The sequence below is a fragment of the Dicentrarchus labrax genome, unplaced genomic scaffold (assembly GCF_905237075.1).
Source record: "Dicentrarchus labrax unplaced genomic scaffold, dlabrax2021, whole genome shotgun sequence".
NCBI classification, from domain to species: Eukaryota; Metazoa; Chordata; class Actinopteri; family Moronidae; genus Dicentrarchus; species Dicentrarchus labrax.
In genome coordinates, this window is record NW_026136712.1 from 16818398 (window position 1) to 16836848 (window position 18451).

Consider the following 18451-nt stretch of genomic DNA (forward strand, 5'->3'; position numbering starts at 1 on the left):
AATTTCTGTTAAGAAAATTTAATGAAATTTCTATTTTTAAAAGTTTAACTTATTATTTAAGATCTAAACTTTGAAGACCCGAGCACAACAAGCTATGTTCACAGAGCCTACGCTCTCTGATAAACAGCCCCATCCTGCATTAGAAAAGTACACAATTAATACAACCAAAGAGCCAAGAAAAAAATGAATTTGTCAAAAAAAAAAGAACCCTATTAAGTATTTATGTTAATTTAAAAAAAATTAATAATACGAGAATGGGCTGTGAAGTGTGTAGGAAAAACTACGGTGGCCGCAAAACGCGCAAAAACCAAAAACAAAAGGCCCTATCTATAGCCAGTGTTTGCTTTGTCCCTTCTGGGCCACTGTACAGTAGAAACATGGCGGTTCAACATGGCAGCCTCCGTGGAAGGCGACCCTGTAGATAAAAACAACACATTGTAAGGGAAATATTAATATATTCAACTGATCTAAAACCTGTTAAATGTTACATACTGGGCCTTTATAGCCACATTACAACCCAAACATTACCACACAAAATAAAATAAATCAATTTAAACAATATTTATTTTTGTTTATCAAAAAAAAAAAAAAAACAACGATTCAAACTCGGGAGCGCGCGCTGTCAGTTGCTGTCGGTTTGGTCCTCCTCTTCCGCGTGCGTCGGTGTCCCGAGGAGCTCCCACCGCTCGTCTTGGCTCGCGCTGCCTTTTAAAGCAAACTGACACGAGATGCCATTCCCCACTCGGCCAGAGGACGGGACCCGGTGAGGAGTTGCTGCGTCGCTCATTTTACCCCCCTTTCTTTCTCCCGTCGTCACCCCCATTGTCCTTGTCGCTTAGTTGCCTGTTTATTAGTTCGTTTACACGGTTAGCTGGTCTCAGTCATGTATCGGTATTTCGGGGAGCTGCTGAGCCGCTCTGCGGGTAGTGCCCTGGCCTCGGGTTGCGTGGACTCCGCTCTCCCGGTGTCCTCGTCCCTGATGCGGGTCCGTCGCTATGCCGATGCAGCGGACAAGCCCGACGACCCCAACTTCTTCAGGATGGTCGAGGGCTTCTTCGACCGCGGCGCCGCCATCGTGGAGGACAAGCTGGTGGAGGATCTGAAGACCCGGGAGAGCCCCGAGCAGAAGAGGAACCGTGTGCGGGGGATCCTCCGCATCATCAAGCCCTGTAATCACGTCCTGAGCGTGTCTTTCCCCATCAAGAGGGATAACGGAGAGTGGGAGGTGGTGGAGGGGTACCGCGCCCAGCACAGCCAGCACAGAACACCCTGCAAAGGGGGTAAGAAATCCGCCAAACCTCCCCCAATGTGCCCCCCCACCACCCCACCCTGGGTCTGTTAGCTTCAGCTAGCTACTTAGCATCAGTTAGCAGTAACGTTAGCTACGTTAAAATATAAAAGCAACAGCTGATAATGTGACAGTAACGTTACACACAGCTCCACTGTTTTATCTTTAGCTTACTGGGCACTTCACTACAGCTTTTTTCTGTTTGTTTGTTTGTTTGTTTGTTTGTTTGTTGCAACCACTACGTATTTGTTGTGTTTATCTCCTGTGTCTTGCAGCTGCGCACTGCTCTCAGGAGAGTTTCTGTGCGGTTTCCAGCGACCTTCCTGTCTCACCTGTGGCTGTGATGCTGCTGTCGTTTGTTAGCTTGCAATGCTAGCAGCAGGTTGTCCGTCAAACTGCTGCAGCCTTTATGTTTTATCTTAAATCTCGTGTTTCATGTACAGTGATTTCTGCCAGGCCCATAATGCATAATCCAGCGGTTCAGAACCGGATGGATGCACATGTGTATTTCTTGTGATCGCTGATCTTGTGTAGTATTATTGTAATGTGTCATTGAGCATTTCAGGCCTCGGCTGCACAAAATACCTTCTTGTATTGTCAGATGAGTCATACACATAGGTGTGTGTGTGTGTGTGTGTGTGTGTGTCAAAAGCAGGCTAAATACACACATGTGGTCCTCACTCATTCTTTACACAAATACAAAAAACAGGATTCATGTGCAATGTGTTAGCGTTGAGTATAACATGACATGACAGAGTGACACAGCCCCTTTGGTTCAAGGTTCAAGGTTCAAGGTCCAAAGCAGAGGCATTATGGGCTACCGCTGCAGTGCTCTCTGGGTTATTTTGCAAATAGAAGGATATGATGTATAGGAAGACAGGAGGTGTGAGAGCTGGGGAGGGGGTGGTTGTGTTTCCAGGCACTCCTATTTGTCAGCAGTGTGACAGGTGGGGGAGGGTGCTGTGGAGAGGAGGCATTCTCAGTAGAAAGAGACATGCCATTCAGTGAGCCAGTCAGTCAAAGGCCATGTTTGAATGGCGTGAAGTGGACGTTGGCCTGCTGTTAACAGTATGCAACCCCTTTACTGTGTCTGCTTGTTGTAGTGAATGTTGGACCTATTTGTGGGGAGACATATTTCTGCTGAAGATATGCAGATGGCGCGTGGGCCCTGTGCTGTACGTACATGAGTTCGAAAACATTAGCTAGTAAACAGTCTGACAAGTCCAGTCCATCTTTTATGTCTCCCAAATAAAATAATCGAACTACTTAGCAGTAATGGATAAGTTTATGTAGCTCCAGGCGATGCAGCGAGTTATTGGTGGGAAATTACTCAGAAAATCCATAGAGGTAAAAATTAATGCCATTAAATGAGTGTCAGTGCCTCTATCCATATCATAAAAGCCAGAGGAAAGCAGAGACACTTCGATCCAAAGCTAAATCAAAATCCTTTCTGGCATTAGTATTACTAAATATCCTCCAATCTCTGGTGCTGTCTAATCTAGATCCAAGGTAGAGCTAGCCTGTGGTCACAATGGTAGGAAAACACAAATCAAAGAAAGTGTAAACTTTTGATCCAAAACAGGTGGAACAAATAAATAATAAAGTAAATAGGGTAAAACTCATTGTTTGGACTCAGCCTTCCAATTTCCAGTAAAACATCTTGTACATGATAATAATTCCCATAAGAACCACTGTTATAACACAGTAACTACTACTTGTCTCAGATCTTAAGTTGGCATATAAAAGCACAATTTGATTTCATGATGATTTACAATGTATTCATTGTAGTAGCCCATTAAACAAGTCTGATAGGTTGTTTATGTGAAATCCTCTGGATAATAGAGGGGTTGAAAAGGAGGAAGAGCGGTTATTTTTCAGTGGGTTTAATCATTAATAAAGCACAAAGACCCTTGGCTGTGTTCAGATCAAACTACAAAGTACAAAGGGCTGTTTTTGTGTATGCATGTAACGCTCATTACACCCCCTGTTTCAGTGCCATCTAGAGTGACAGCTGCTTGGCTGGGCCACACTGCTCTCTACTGACAGATGAGTGACCTCCTTATCTCAGTGTGGCGTCTGCGTGTATGATTAGTAGTTTGAAGAGTCAGAAGCGAGTTTGTGGAAAGTTTTGCTATTGTTAAATTTTACCAGCCACTCAAGTTTTCTTTAGTTAGCAAAATTGTCAATGCCCTTCTCCTTTCTGTGCAGAAGTGGAATAACTCTGTTGTCACATGGAAACTGTAAGTGTAGCAGCATCTTAAAGTTGCACTGGTATAGAGGGAGACCCCCATACTGTATAAAAAGTTAAAAGCCATTCAGTAGAGTCCTTGCCTGTTAAGCACAATCTCTCCTTCTCACATCACATTATTGAAACTTGTACATGTGCGTCAGCTTTATATATTTGTTATATTGTTTGAGAGAACGTACAACCGCTATAATTAATTCAGTCTTGGTCCAAAGTTTCTTCAGTTCAAACATCTTTTTACAGTCCTGGAGGAAAAAAAGAGAAAGAAATGCCAATACAATTAGTACAGCTTTGAATAGCATGAATAAATGTGTGCCTAGTTAAAAAAAAACCACACAATTTACAAAGTCTAGTATGTGAGTTAAATCACAAAATAGTAACTTATAATAGCTAATAATTATGAAAAAAGGAAAAGCATTACAATTGGGCAAATGCACTGAATAATTGAACCAGTAATTAAAACCCAACACACCATTGTTCAAGCCAAATCCCAAACAAGGAGTCTAGATGTTTGGCAGATTACTTTAGACCCGAGAGGCTCTGAAGCAGAAAGCGGCATCATAATCATCATTCAGTCCAGACTGTAGAAATTAGTCTGACCTGACTGTTGCAGGAATGCTAGATTTCAGCGTGGGCTCAGTTTATTTCCAAAAAATCTGCCCTCCATTTCAGAGGAATGTGTTTACAGATAATGTTGATCTGGTTGCTGTGGTGAACCGTTGGGTTGGTTGGAAAATGAACGGTTGGATGGGGGATGGGTAAGAAGCCTGCCTTTTTCTCTTTTTAATTTGATCAGTGAGCTCAAGATTGTCCTCGGCCGCGCCGAGGTTACTCAGCTGATCTTGAACGTAAAGTGAGAACCGCAGCAGCACTCTGGAGCTGGATGGAGCCTTGTTTTGATAGGTTTGATCTTTAGGTGGGCACAAAAATATGTCATTCAGTGGCACTTAAAGATGACATCGTAGTGGGTGGGCTTCAGCCTCGCAGTTGAAGACATGAAAGTAGACACAGGCAGTGTTTTTGTCCCCATGAAGCAATCCGCCGTCTCACCTTTGTGCTGTTTGCCCTTGGGTTTCTCTGTGTAAGCTAACTCTGGACGAGCTATATTTGGTATATTTGTGCCAGTGCGACGGAGTACTGTGACTCACGCAGCCCAGCTGTACGATCTCATGTAACGCCGTGCACAGGCTGGCCCACACGTGTTACCGTGGCGACAGTAGTAAACCCCAGACAAGGGCTGGGATTGGTTCATTCGGTCTCCACCCGCCCATTGCTGCTGCCGTGACTGCCAGATGCAATCAGTGATCTCTGACCTGTTCATGTGGTATTGTGTGATGGTGGAGAATATACTGGTCCAGTCCAGTCTTTGACAGTGCTCTGTCTCTGCCATTAATTTATTTTTTTTACTGTTATTGAGATTCAAATATAGTGGAGGCAGTGCGAGTGTAGGGTAATACTACTGCCAGTATACAAGTAGCTTTAACTCATAATCATATATAAAAATATAAAAACAGAAAAATTCTATTTCAACATAATAAAAACATTTTCTGTTTTTTCTTTGTATGGTGGCAGTGTTGTAAACTGCTCCCTCTATGTGTGTGTGTGTGTGTGTGTGTGTGTGTGTTTACCTCAGGTATCCGTTACAGTACAGATGTGTCTGTGGATGAGGTCAAAGCCCTGGCCTCTCTGATGACCTACAAGTGTGCTGTTGTTGGTAAGTATTAAAGTCTTAGCCTTCCACAAAGCCTCCTGGTTATGTCCTGATTCCCACATACATATTAATTCTGTTTGTCTTACCAGGGTCACTATTGTTGAATACGTTTTCCAGGATGTTGTGTTATTGGTCATGCAACAGTGCCAGAGGATTGTTATCCATCTTCGTTCCCCTCCTTTTTCTACCGATTTTAAACATTAAGAAATGTGAATCTACATTTTAATCTTGTGTGTGTGCGGCACACACATGTAGATGTTGCCGTGGTTCTTAAGCTGTATTATTGTCCTCCAGATGTGCCATTTGGGGGAGCCAAAGCTGGAGTCAAGATCAACCCCAGGAATTACTCTGTAAGCCTTCTAATGTCAATTCTCTTCATCCACACCCGCATGCACATGTAGAGCTGCACATACATGTTAACTGTGTGCTATAATACATAGAGGAAAAGCAACAAAGCCCTAAGATGAACACTTAACATTCATTAGACTGGCAGTCATTCAAAGGATAACAGTATTCCTGTGTGTCTCTTTCTCTTTCTCACACACAAACAAACAAACACAGAGGATGATTCAATCACACTAGATTGCTAAATGCAGGGTGACTGGATCTTGTCCTTTCATTTCTTGATTAATGTGAGGGCAGAATTATTAAGAGAGAGATAGCGATGGGGAAACGAGAGAGAACGGGATGCTTGCAGATTATCAAATCCCTCTGTTTCTTTTTAGATTAAGTTTTAGTTTAAAGGTTGGAAGAACTATAGTGTCAGTAGATGACTAGGTTCTCTACTCATTTAAGTATTTTGTGGTTTAAGTTTAATGGTCTTATTATAAACTAATGGTGCCTACCATGCATTTATTGGTATTTTAGTCTGTCTATTGATGGGCACAATGTGAAATAGACAAACCTGACGGTCTGAGCTTAGAGTTAACTGGAACTAAGCCTAAAATAAATAAATGTCAAGTTTGTTAAAATCCTGGAAGCTTTCTGAATATCTAGTGGGTTTATGGTTTTGTATGAACTGCATATGCACTGTGTTTTTTTTGGTCAATTTTTTGTTTAATAACTTGGCTTCCTTGAATATCTTATTCCTTTGTAATCAAGCAACGACATATTTTTCTTAAACTGTATACTGTGTCTGTCTGTTGCAGGATAATGAGCTGGAGAAGATTACCAGGAGATTCACTATTGAGCTGGCCAAGAAGGGTTTTATTGGTGAGTTTAAAATGGTTGTTTTAAACAACTTACTATTTAAGTTATTACTTGAAAAGTAACTTGTGGGAGTATTCATTTGTGGCACGGCTTGGTATTTTGTGCCTGACAGGGTTCTTTGACTCAGTCACAATGGCTGTGGTGGTGAGTGGAGAATGTTTCCACCCAGAGAAGTAAACATTTCCTGTCATCTCGGGCTGTTTATTCAGGGTAGCACAAGGTGTGCCTGTGTCAACTGGAAAGGGAGAAAATTAATAATTGAGACCTTGAGATAGAAATTCAAGGGTGTGTGTGTGTGTGTGTATATATGTGTGTTTATATATAAATATGTGTGTTTATATATATATATATTTGTTAATGTATATAATCACTCAATTTCTCTTCAAACATAGCAAATGGAGATATGATGCTGTTGTATGCCTGTAGCTAGCAATAGTTGTGTAATTCAGTGAGGTTTTATACAAGGGCCTTTACTATTGCATTTCTATACACCCTGGAGGAAAAGCTGCACACATCACTGCCTGTGTTTGTCAGTATGAGTGTAACATGGTCAAACTATCCCTGTCGAGAAAGTCATCCTTCATCATTCTTCCTCTTAAACCTCTTTTCAACCACAGGGTATGGCTCGACTTGACTCAACTCTCGCTCAGTTTTGGTTTTCTATTGAAGATTTTTTTTGGTACCACCTCGTCGAGGTTCCAAGTGACCTGAGGTCGGTAGTGAAAGGTGATCTGAAAACACTGCAGAACACGAATTGGTCACAGGGCATTCTGCATAAACCCCATGTTTTTTAAATAGTTATAAGAGTGGCAGCTCCCTTGTAGTCGGTGGATAAGCGAACGAGAGAAAGAGAGCAGTGAAGTTGTCAATCTGGCAGTAAATGTACAGTGTAAGTTTGCCAGTAAATAAAGGCTGTAGCTTCTTAAGATCAAAGTAAAGCTCTCTTTTGTTTCCTGGTTGTTTCCCAACTGCTGGAATAGCATTGCTCTGAAGATCAGCTCCAGCTACGTTGAGGGGTTTACACTCTTAAGTACTAACTATAGTGGAAAATAAAGTAGAGGTACCAAAAGTGGGTTGAGTAGTAGAAATACAGTACGACATTAATAGTCCCATCCCCCGCCCCCACCTCTTTGCATGCCTGCTTCTGTTTTTGGACCTTGTTCTAGGATATGAGGCCCTTAAGGGCACATGTATATGTGACACAAGGACACAAAGCATGGCACTCGCAAGTCATTCAAGATCATATTGCTAGTGACGTTATGTTCATTCAAACTTTCCAGACCTAGTTGTCAGGATTAAAACCTGGTTTGTGATATTATACTATAAGAAAACTTTGTGTTAACGGTCCTGCTGTGAAGTACTCTCCTTTTATTAAGTCTCCCACTTCTTCCTCCCTCCCTATCTTACCCCTCTTCTTTAACCAGGACCTGGCATCGATGTCCCGGCCCCAGATATGAGCACAGGAGAGAGGGAAATGTCCTGGATCGCTGACACGTATGCCAACACCATCGCACACACCGTGAGTCCTCAGACATACACGAGCAAACTGTATGAGTTAGTTGGTTTTTGGTACGAATTTAAAAATAGGCCAAATAAAAAACACGAATGAGTCACATGTAAACCATGCACAGTGGTTTCCTGCCACTCCCTTCCCAGCCGACCACTGAGTCATTCCTCCTCTCTTTAAAAGGAGATTTACACACTGAGCCCTCTGTGTGTGTTTGTGTTATCAGTTAAGCATTCTGGTATCAAAACCTGTCAAACATGGCATATTTGACTAAAGATGGAAAATATTTACCCGTGTGTGTTTATGCATGTGTTTATGTATATATCACAGGTGTTATTGGTGTAAGCTGAAGTCACTCAGAAATTATATTAGTCAAATACTCATATTAACCTTGATTTGAACGGTTTTGATGTCAAGTAAATTCAGAAGGAGTTAGGAAAAGCAAACTGCAGCTTTAAGAAGAGTAATTCTACAATAGAAGTAGTTATAGAGTTATTTGGCAAAAAATATAATTGATGAAATCAGTTATCCAAACAAAAAAAACACTCACTTCTTCTAGCTTCTAGGAGTTGCTGCTTTCAATAAATTAAAAATCTTTGGGTTTTCGACTGTGGTTGGACTCACGATCGACTTATGTTTTTGTCTGATATTTAAAAACATTACATAAATGTCAGTTATATTTTGAAATTATTCTGCATTTTGTTTCATTATTTATTATCTTTTTTTTTTTTAACCATATCCATTTTCTGTAGGTATAGTCAGGTATTTGTGTGAGTGTTATGCTGTAATTCTATTCATAAATCTATGTAGAATCAATATTTACCAAGCGTCAATAGATCTCCTCATTACTAGGGCTGCACAATATGATAAAAATTATATTTCGACTGTTTTCAAAGATATTGCTATTGCGATATGATTCATGATTAGTAGGAATGATAATTTCCATTCCAAAACTAATACAATCACGATGATGGGACATTGGGGTCTGTACCAACACTTACTGTACATCTTCTTCTTACATCTGGAGAACAAGATTTGTAGGCTAGGGAATCTCTGCAGCACTACAGTACTTTGTTATAATGCTGTTGTGTCACACATTTTACCTTTATCAAAAAAATCACAGCTTTTGTGATCTGGATATTTGAACTTGACCATATTGCAGTTTCAATAATATTTGGAATAATTATGTGAAGCCCTCCTCTCAACTATACCTACAGAAGTCATGTGTGCTCTGTTCCAGATACCCCTGGCAGGGCTTTAGAGTGGGTGACACATTCTTGCTCTGGGTATCAGAGGGCAGAGGATTATGGGTAGTGAGTATTGACCTGAAGTCAGCTGTTGAACTGCCTGGTACTGTGGCACTACACAACCTCTTACTCTGTGTATGTCAAGCAGTTGACACCATGGTCAAAAGCTGGAGCCAATGCAGAAAGGAAAGATGCAGTACTACTAAAGGCCTCTAGTTGCTGGGTTTAAAAAAAATCTCAAACTGTGTTGAATTCAATTCAAAAAGCATCTGATTTTCTTTGTATTTTGGTAACAATCTCGAGGTTCAATGAAGACATTAAGGCTTTAAGAACTGTGTGTTTTGGGCTCTTGTTTGCTTTATTGAGCCAATCACACTCAGCCTTGGAGGATGCTGCTTACTCTCTCAATCCTTTCCTAGAGTGGTAAACTTTCATTAAAGCTTTGAAAATCTTCTCGGTAACCCGTTTGTCAATGCTGTGTACATAATCTTCTACAGTCCGTAGCCTGGGTGGTTTGATCTTCTCTTCATGTGTGTGCAGGACATCAACGCCCATGCTTGTGTGACGGGAAAGCCCATCAGCCAGGGAGGAATCCATGGACGTATCTCAGCCACAGGTCGTGGAGTTTTCCACGGCATCGAGAACTTCATTAACGAGGCGTCTTACATGAGCATGCTGGGCCTGACACCAGGCTTCCAGGACAAGACCTTCGTCATCCAGGTACACACACATACACATGGTTTAATCATAGTAGAAAGTTTTTTTTACAAGAGAGGAATGATGAGACCCTAAATGTATTTCAGATATTTGCTCACAGATACAGGATTTAAAGTTTTCATTTCAATTTCATGATGAGGGGTTTTAGAGCTATGCCTCAATCAAAGAAGTGCCATCTGTTTAAGCTTGGCCCTGATCTCCTCATACCAAGCAGACAGCAGTGAACTGAAGTGGGAGTCATGCAAGTCCTTAGTTGGAGTTAAAAAAGACAGTTATGCTGTTTTTGTTTTACCATCAAGCGTTAAATATAATCAATGGAATATCTTGCAAAAGATGATGAACATGATTCATGTAAGTCTCAAACAAAGAGTACTGTGATACATTAAACAGTAAAATCATGGAAAGGCCATTCTCTCTAGAAGGATACCTCTGCTTTAAACTATATTCCGATTTGAAAGCAGAAGTGCGTCTGTGAGAAACTAAGTCTAAGAGCAGTTTATTGTCCTTAGCAGTTTCACTTCCAATTGTCACATGGGGCAGCTCCTCACGTGTCATGTACCACACACACACACACACACACACACACACACACACACACACACACACACACACACTGACACATGGGTAGGGAACCCCTCGGCACTGGCCTCAGCTGCTTTCCTAGAAAGCTTTCTATAATTACCACTTTTCCATGTAATGTGGTATTCTTCATAACGACCCTTTAAGTTCAGCTGCATTTCACTCAACACAAATGTCTGTCAGGATGGCAGTGTAACGTTCACTTCACATAAAAGAGGATCTGCTCTTATGTGTTTCCTTACACATCGTTGCTTATATAGAAACTTGCAAAGAGGCACTTTTTTTCCCCACAACAATACAGAAAAAATTGCACTTGGGGATGACGTTTGTGGATGGGGTATTTGAACGAAGGCATCATTTAGGAGGTGGAAAAAAAACAGTCAACAGCTGAATCATGATGTGGATGTTGAAAAAGCTAGTGCGTGCGTGCGTGCGTGCGTGTGTGTGTGGATTATGTTGTGCTGAGATTAGATTTTCTTAGAGCTTTATTAGGGAGTGAGGAGAGAGCAGATCTCATCTCCAGTATAGTATCAATTCAAGATCCAAACAGAAGCATGTTTTAGTTTAGTTTTCTGGTGAAGTTGGCTATTTCTATCACTGTGGTCCCTTAGTCTGATGATGAATATATTGTTTATACCAGGAGATAATAGAAATTGGAGAAATTTGAGAGATTTTCCTACACCATTTATCCAGCTGTTCCTTTAATCTCAGATCAAGTCCGTGGATATTACATTTACAGGAGACAGGCATTAGTAATGAAGTATATTGAAGTATCTTTTTTTATCCTGTTCCATTTCTAACCCACATTACACAGAATATATTATTAATATTGCAGTGTGAGGTCTCCTTTCAAGTCATGATACAGTTGATGATGATCATGTTATGACCCAAACTGGCCACATGGTGGCACCAGAGTCCGTAACAATAAAATGATGTTTACTGTTGATATTATTTCATTATTTGAAAGTCATCATTATGTTGGATTGCTGTGACTTTCCACAGGGCTTTGGTAATGTGGGTCTCCACTCCATGAGGTACCTGCACAGGTTTGGGGCCAAGTGCGTGGGCATTGGTGAGATTGATGGGGCCATCTACAACCCAGAGGGTATCGACCCCAAACAGCTGGAGGACTACAAACTGGTACCAGCACAACTGCCTTCAATACACTTCTGTCTCATTCGTTTTGTCTTATTTATTTATTTTTTACTCAGGTTTTTCACTGTGTTTTCCTTTGCCAAAATACACCTGATATATTTTTTTCATCTTACTGATTCATTTATTGTAATATTTATCCCCTTTGTGTGTTTGTGTGCTTCTGCAGCAACACGGCACCATCGTGGGCTTCCCAGGAGCCAAACCCTACGAAGGGAACATTTTGGAAGCCGACTGCCACATCCTGATCCCTGCTGCTGGAGAAAAGCAGCTCACACGTGTCAATGCCCCCAGGATCAAGGCCAAGGTAAAGACTTGATTTACCCACGATGCTCTGCTTTGAGTTCACATTTAAATTCACACGATAAAAGACGGGGCAGTCATGTGTGTTTGTATTTTGTCTGTTCTAGATCATTGCTGAGGGTGCCAATGGTCCCACCACACCAGATGCTGACAAGGTCTTCCTGGAGAACAATGTCATGGTTATTCCTGTAAGTGCGCACACACACACACACACACACACACACACACACACACACACACACACACACACACACACACACACACACACACACACACGAGAGAGAGAGAGAAATACAAACAATTTGTACTGATTGTTTTCTTCAGTTCAGTTCAAGTAAATAATAATAATAATTTTGAGTGTCAAAACGAACCAAAAGTTTGATATATAAGTGTCTAGAGTTGTGGATTCCTACATCAGCACATTATTTGTCAAATTTAGAACAGTTTAGTTATTTTACATGAAAGATTTCTGCAATTTTCTTTTCCCTAGTTTGAGGTGAATGGAAACATGATGTCACATACTTCTGAGGATCAATCAGGATTTAGCAGCATTGGAATCAATATGTGTCACTTTGTGGACATGTTTGCTTATATTTATAGTACTGTCAATCAAACAACACCCATCTCCTTATGAGTGTTACATTGAGTGTGATACTCCTAGCTTTAAGTTTGTTTGATTGTCATTTATTTGGTCATGCATATTTAATATTACAGAAAAAAAGTGAAAACATATTTGTAAATATAATATTTAAACCATGAAGTTGAAACTCAAACAATAAGAAAATACTTCTTAAATATCAGTTTTTCATTCTCAGTTCCTGTGTTTTTGCTTGTTCATATGTGGACTCAAAATAATTATTTCACAAAAGCTTTTCATTTTCATCGTTTATTTCAATCTCTTTATTTTTTTTATACCCAAAATTAATTTTCTTCCCAAATCAAATCTCACAAAGTGGTACGTTTTGCAGTACAGAGGAAAGTTAATCAGAATAATTCTACACACAGAAGAGTGAAAAGTGTTCCAAACAGGCAGATGTCTGAGTTTCTGGATGTTTTATCCTGCAGGATATGTACCTTAATGCTGGAGGTGTGACAGTGTCTTATTTCGAGTGGCTGAAGAATCTCAACCATGTCAGCTATGGAAGACTGACCTTCAAATATGAGAGAGACTCAAACTATCACCTGCTCAGTGAGTACTAGACTGCCCTTTACTTTCTCCATAACCTGCAGACAGACAAAAAGCAATTGATTTTACAACCCAGTTACCAATTAAATAAAATAGTTTGGGCGGGGGACATATTCAGTTATTTAGGATCACTTTTGTGTGTTTTCTCCTGTCTGTTATTACTCTCACTATGGGTTGGTGGTTGGGGTGGAGATGGAGGGGGGCTGGGGTTATCTGGAGTGGAGGGGTTATCTGGAGTGGAGGGCGTATCCTTACCCATTGCTCCATTATTTTTTTTTTTTTTTTTTTATTTATTTTTTAGTTTTAGTTTTATTTTTAGTTTTAGTTTTAGTTTTAGTTTTAGTTTTAGTTTGCCTTCTTTTACGTCTACGTCTACGTCTTTTCCTTTTCTGGCTGCTGAGGTGTCTCTTGAAAATTTTCTTCTTCCATTGTTTCAAAATCCCTTTCAGCCATGTACATTTGCTCCTTGCCAGTTACCACAACCTTTCCAGAAGAATATACAGATATGCAGTCAATGTCAGAATTTAAGTGTACTGATTTGGTTTCTGTTATCTTCAATGTTCAAAAGTTGATTTTGCCAATCTTCTGTATGATTACTGAAGAAAATTACGTTGCATCTTCTGTTGTTTCTGCCAGTATCATAATAGAGCGTGTTTTCCTCTCTTTTCAATATTCTTTCTTTTTCTTTTTTCCTTTTCCCAGGGGTATCAGTTTTCAGGGTATTCAAATGCATGAGCAGCCATCTATATTAAAACAAAAAAACATTATTATTTGTAAATTGTCATGATGCTGATACATGGTACATTAATATCCTGAAGATAAACCTCAGATCAGGATTCACATCAGATGTAGACTTTATAAAGTGTAACATCCCCATAACTGTGCTTTCCCTAGCTGCTGGCTAAAGCGCAGACTACTCATTCATGTCCAGCCAGCTACTTTCTCTCTCTCTGAGGTGTGCAAGGGCCGGGGCTAGCACCCTCTCTCACACTCTCTGCTCTTAATGGCCCTCAAAAGTCTGGTTACACTTCACTAGAGTTGCTGTGGACAATGCTTGTGTCTTTCTAAATATCCTCGCCGTAAGCTTGTAGGTCATCTCTTGTTGCCCAATCCACTTCAGGTATGTAACAATTAAAAGTTATCGCTGTATACCTGATCATTGTTTGGATATAAATATGTCAAATTATTAGCTAGCGTTACAGGCTAACAGTTACATTAAGGCAGTATACATGCTAAGTTACTAGTCTTGTCTAGCTTATTTACCTTACTTTGTTGTTTTGAGTCAGGCCCCCGGACTTCCCAGCTGGCTACTTTTTTGCATTGGATGACGACTCCAAATCTGTGTGGAAAACATAATATTCAACATAATATTTTCATAATCATAATATTTTACTGTGAAAGAAAGACAGACAGAAATGCATTCAACAAGAATTTGAAGGACTACTTACCAAGTCTGTGGCGGCTCAGGCAGCGTCGGTGATGTCGCTATGCAACTTCAGCGTAAACTGGTGTCAGCTGATGTGATGTCTCTGTGCAGGAGACAGGATCTCTCTGGGACAATCCCTTTCCCCTTTCATTTATACTCTGTTGAGTTTACTTACAGCCAATCATGAATTGACACAACAGTTTCACCATGTATGGTCATATTGAAGAATGTCAAGTTGAAAAACTAGATGCACTACGAGGGTGTGTCATCACTGGTATTTGTTATCGATATAGAAACAAAAGAGGGCTCTGATGTCTCTTTAATTACTTCTCTCCTCTTTTTTTCCTTTCTAGTGTCTGTGCAGGAAAGCTTAGAGAGGAAGTTTGGCAAGCAGGGAGGACCCATCCCTGTCGTACCTACTGCTGACTTCCAGGCCAGAGTTGCTGTGAGTAACATCTGCTGATACACATGAACAGACTGGTGCTGGTCAAAAATAAAAAAAGAATTCGTCCTCTCCGACCCGTTTGTTTAGTTGCCAAACGTACTGAAAATAATAAAAATTGAAGCACTACAACCTTAGACAATGTTACAAACTCAATCACTACTGTGTAACAAAGTTTATCATGTTTTAAGAAATGCGCACTGACTGTGTGTGACCCCTCCTGGCTCACCGTAGTCACAATGTGCTTGCTGCCCTCAACACTTCCCATTCATGCCATACTGCAGCCCGTACCCAAAACAATACTAAAGAGAATACTGTAGTTTGGTTGACTTAATTTTTAGTGTTAATAATTGTTTTGCAATATCGTCTTCAGTTAATTTATTATTTTTGCTACTATCAATATACAACATACATTAGTAGATTAAGTTAGTAGATTTTTGTTTACTGTATAAATAAAACACATGTAGCATCAACACAATTCTCACAGTAAGTAAAGTAAAACACTTTTCTATATTATCAGCTTGTTGAGAGGATAAAAGAGCTTATTGTTTTGCTTTCACTATTATTTCAGTGTGCTCTACACTCAAAAGGAGCACAACACCTAATCCTTGAACTTGAAATACTTGATTCGTATTTTAAAACAATTGTTTGCATTGAAATACATTCCTCTAGTATGCCACACAAAGGGAGTAGGAGTGTTCTGAACTCTCAAGTGAAAAATATGCAACTGAATCACCTTGATTGACAGATGTCCTGATGCAGTGAGCACTGCCAAGGGCTCACCCACATTTGTACACACAACCATTCAGGAAACCGTCATATCAGCCCTGTAACTAATATTTCCATTATAGATGCCAATGTGCTGTCAAGTAAAATGACAAATGCCCATCATAAGTTAGCAGAGCCAAGTTGTGTCTTTAAAATAAGTCAAATTATTACCTTAATATGAAAAAGGAAAAGGCACTGAATTCTCAAAGGTAAAAAGCATGCAACCAAGCTATTGTTTGTTATTGTTATAATGATACATTTTCTGTTGATTGACTAAGTGATAAACATGTCTTCCTTGGATACACACTGTTGTTGAGGGTTCCCTCTTACTTGAGCTCAACCTTCATCCTCCTTGCAGGGTGCCTCTGAGAAGGATATTGTCCACTCTGGGTTGGCCTACACCATGGAGAGATCTGCCCGGGTAAGTGATTGCTGGGACATAACACAGTCCAACCTGTTTTAGTCAATAGGCACCATATTATGTAGCCTTGTAAACTGGCATGAAACATACGACTTGCACTTCAGAAATCTGGAAATATTAGCGCAGTGCAGTGGTTCCCAGATGTTTTCTGTCATGAGCCCCATCTTGCTTTAGACCAATAAAATAATCCAATAAAAAGGAAGCTGTTAAATCCTTTTTGCTACTTTCTACTGCTAGCTACAGCGGCATCTTGTATCAATTTTGTCAAAAACTTGAATGAAATTAATTATTTTTAATTGGTTAATATTTAGATTTTCTTCACTTATCTGTGCTCAGGTCATGCTCACTGATGAATAATGGGAAGTAGTGACAAAAATGTGATATAAATGTTAAAAAGAAATTGATGGACTAATTGTCTCGGCTGGTATTAAATTGCATTCATTTGACTTAGTTTTTTAAATTTACTTACTTATTTTAATATTCAAAGATAACTTATTCCAATTTCGCCAACTCCTGCTCTACTCTTGTGGTCATGAGTCCTACAGAGGTGGTACAACGTTCTCTCTTCTGCCTTTTCTAGCAAATCATGCGCACAGCAAGCAAGTACAACCTGGGTCTGGACCTCCGGACAGCCGCCTACGTCAACGCCATCGAGAAGGTCTTCAAAGTCTACAATGAGGCTGGTCTTACCTTCACATAAATGGCCAATTGCGGTCCATACTTCCTCCCCCTCCCCTAACCTTCCTGCTGTTGATCACCCTCTCCTGCCTTCTTTCACCCTCTAAACAGCCTTCAGAACATATCACTGTTTACCGCTGCTCTTTGGCTCTTTTACACACACGCACACATACAGCGAGACATTGGCTAGCCTGGTATTTATCCTGTGATCTTTGTGCTGCCATTATACTGTGTTTGCTTCTCTGTTTAAATATTGCCCTCTTCTTGCTTTTGCCTGGGGTTATATTGAGAAAAAGCAGACTGAGCGTAACATCCTGACAGAATGAAAAAGATCATGTCCCTCCTGCAGCCCTCATATAAACGTTCATGATATTGTTGTATGGCAGCCATGTTAAAAGCGCCATTTTTTGCGATCACTGAATGCAAGTGCGACCCTCGTGTTGCGGTTGTTTCAGTTGACAGCACTACAGATGCCTTATTTCAGAAAGAGGTGTGCTCTAAAAGGGAGACGGCCACTTCAATTTAACTTTAAATAAAAGGGATTTAGATTTAACTTCATGTGAATAAAAGATAATAGTAATTTTATTACTCTTGACTTTGTCTTCTCACTCTTAAGGTGTAAAGGTTAGTAGTGAAATTGCCAAGGTTTAGGATTCCCAACAGGATTTTTTTTTTTTATTTCATAGATGTTTTTCTGTCCAAGAATTGATGGATGCTCTCCCACTCCTCGCCCCCTCCTTTTTCCTTCCTTTCCTGTCGCTTTATCTCGTATATTAAAAGAAGCAGCTTCTTCCCGCCTCCTCCGCTGGCCAAGAAAGAGGAGCTGGGAGGAGGGGGCAAGGTGTCACTGTGACTGCCCGTCCCCTGGTTGAATTTTCCTCAGTTTCAAGCGTCCAGTTCCTCTACATTGAAATTGTTTAGGAGGAAATTTTTATTTTTATTTTATGCATTTTTTGGAAACCAATAAAATGTTCAGAAAAAGATACTGCAGTGTGTCGCATCAGTTTTATCTTCATACTATTCTGTCACAATATGTATATGAACTGTGGAAGGAATTCAGTGTGCTTCTGAATGAAACATCCCTTCTTGATGAGGCCTGGAAGAGGGAATCCTACAGAAACACACACAGGTGTGGTGGGTAATGAGAAAATGAGTGATGAAAACAAGATTAAAAGATTGTTTGATTTTCTGTGAATTACACTTACTCAGTTTCTTAATAAGGGGTTACATCATATACTTAACTAATGCATGACTCGTGATGATTGAATGCATGAATTATGTATCGTGAACCATTTACAAATGATCAAGTCAATATGTTATTAGTTCATACTTCTTAAAAGATAAGTTAAGAAATTTTCATTCACAGTTACGTCATACATGGATTGATATGCAACCAAATTAGCTGGATTCCAGTTACATAAAGTTTTATTACAGATCTGTATATTAACTCAGCCTCTCTGAAAGCAGATGTGTGGAACGCATGTATGATAAGTGAAGTCTGCCCTTGAGATTTATTTGTGAAAATGGCTCCTCCATTGAAAACTGATATTAGAAAGAACAAAGTCCCGGTTT

General features: G+C 40.1%; 1 protein-coding gene and 1 long non-coding RNA gene across 2 annotated transcripts; one reads left to right on the forward strand and one right to left on the reverse strand.

Moving 5' to 3' along the window:
- The first annotated feature begins 692 nt into the window (after positions 1 to 692).
- On the forward strand, positions 693 to 17862 carry glud1b (glutamate dehydrogenase 1b). The gene is made up of 13 exons (XM_051417211.1): positions 693 to 1280; positions 5167 to 5247; positions 5539 to 5594; positions 6393 to 6456; positions 7878 to 7972; positions 9748 to 9927; positions 11506 to 11643; positions 11825 to 11962; positions 12066 to 12146; positions 13024 to 13147; positions 14924 to 15015; positions 16139 to 16201; positions 16782 to 17862. The coding sequence occupies exons 1-13, from the start codon at positions 884 to 886 to the stop codon at positions 16899 to 16901; spliced, it is 1629 nt and encodes a 542-aa protein (XP_051273171.1). The 5' UTR covers positions 693 to 883; the 3' UTR covers positions 16902 to 17862.
- LOC127373112 (uncharacterized) lies at positions 12829 to 14924 on the reverse strand. The gene is made up of 3 exons (XR_007886883.1): positions 14593 to 14924; positions 14408 to 14483; positions 12829 to 13887 (listed from the first exon to the last, which is right to left on the reverse strand). It is a non-coding gene; the product is annotated as an uncharacterized LOC127373112 (long non-coding RNA).
- Positions 17863 to 18451: the final 589 nt, after the last annotated feature.

Excerpts from the sequence above, each read along its gene's own strand:
- glud1b (XM_051417211.1), top strand. The coding sequence starts at position 884 with ATGTATCGGTATTTCGGGGAGCTGCTGAGCCGCTCTGCGGGTAGTGCC. Across the intron at positions 6,457-7,877 it reads GGCCAAGAAGGGTTTTATTG|GACCTGGCATCGATGTCCCG; the intron begins GTGAGTTTAAAA and ends TTCTTTAACCAG. Across the intron at positions 13,148-14,923 it reads CTCAAACTATCACCTGCTCA|TGTCTGTGCAGGAAAGCTTA; the intron begins GTGAGTACTAGA and ends TTTCCTTTCTAG.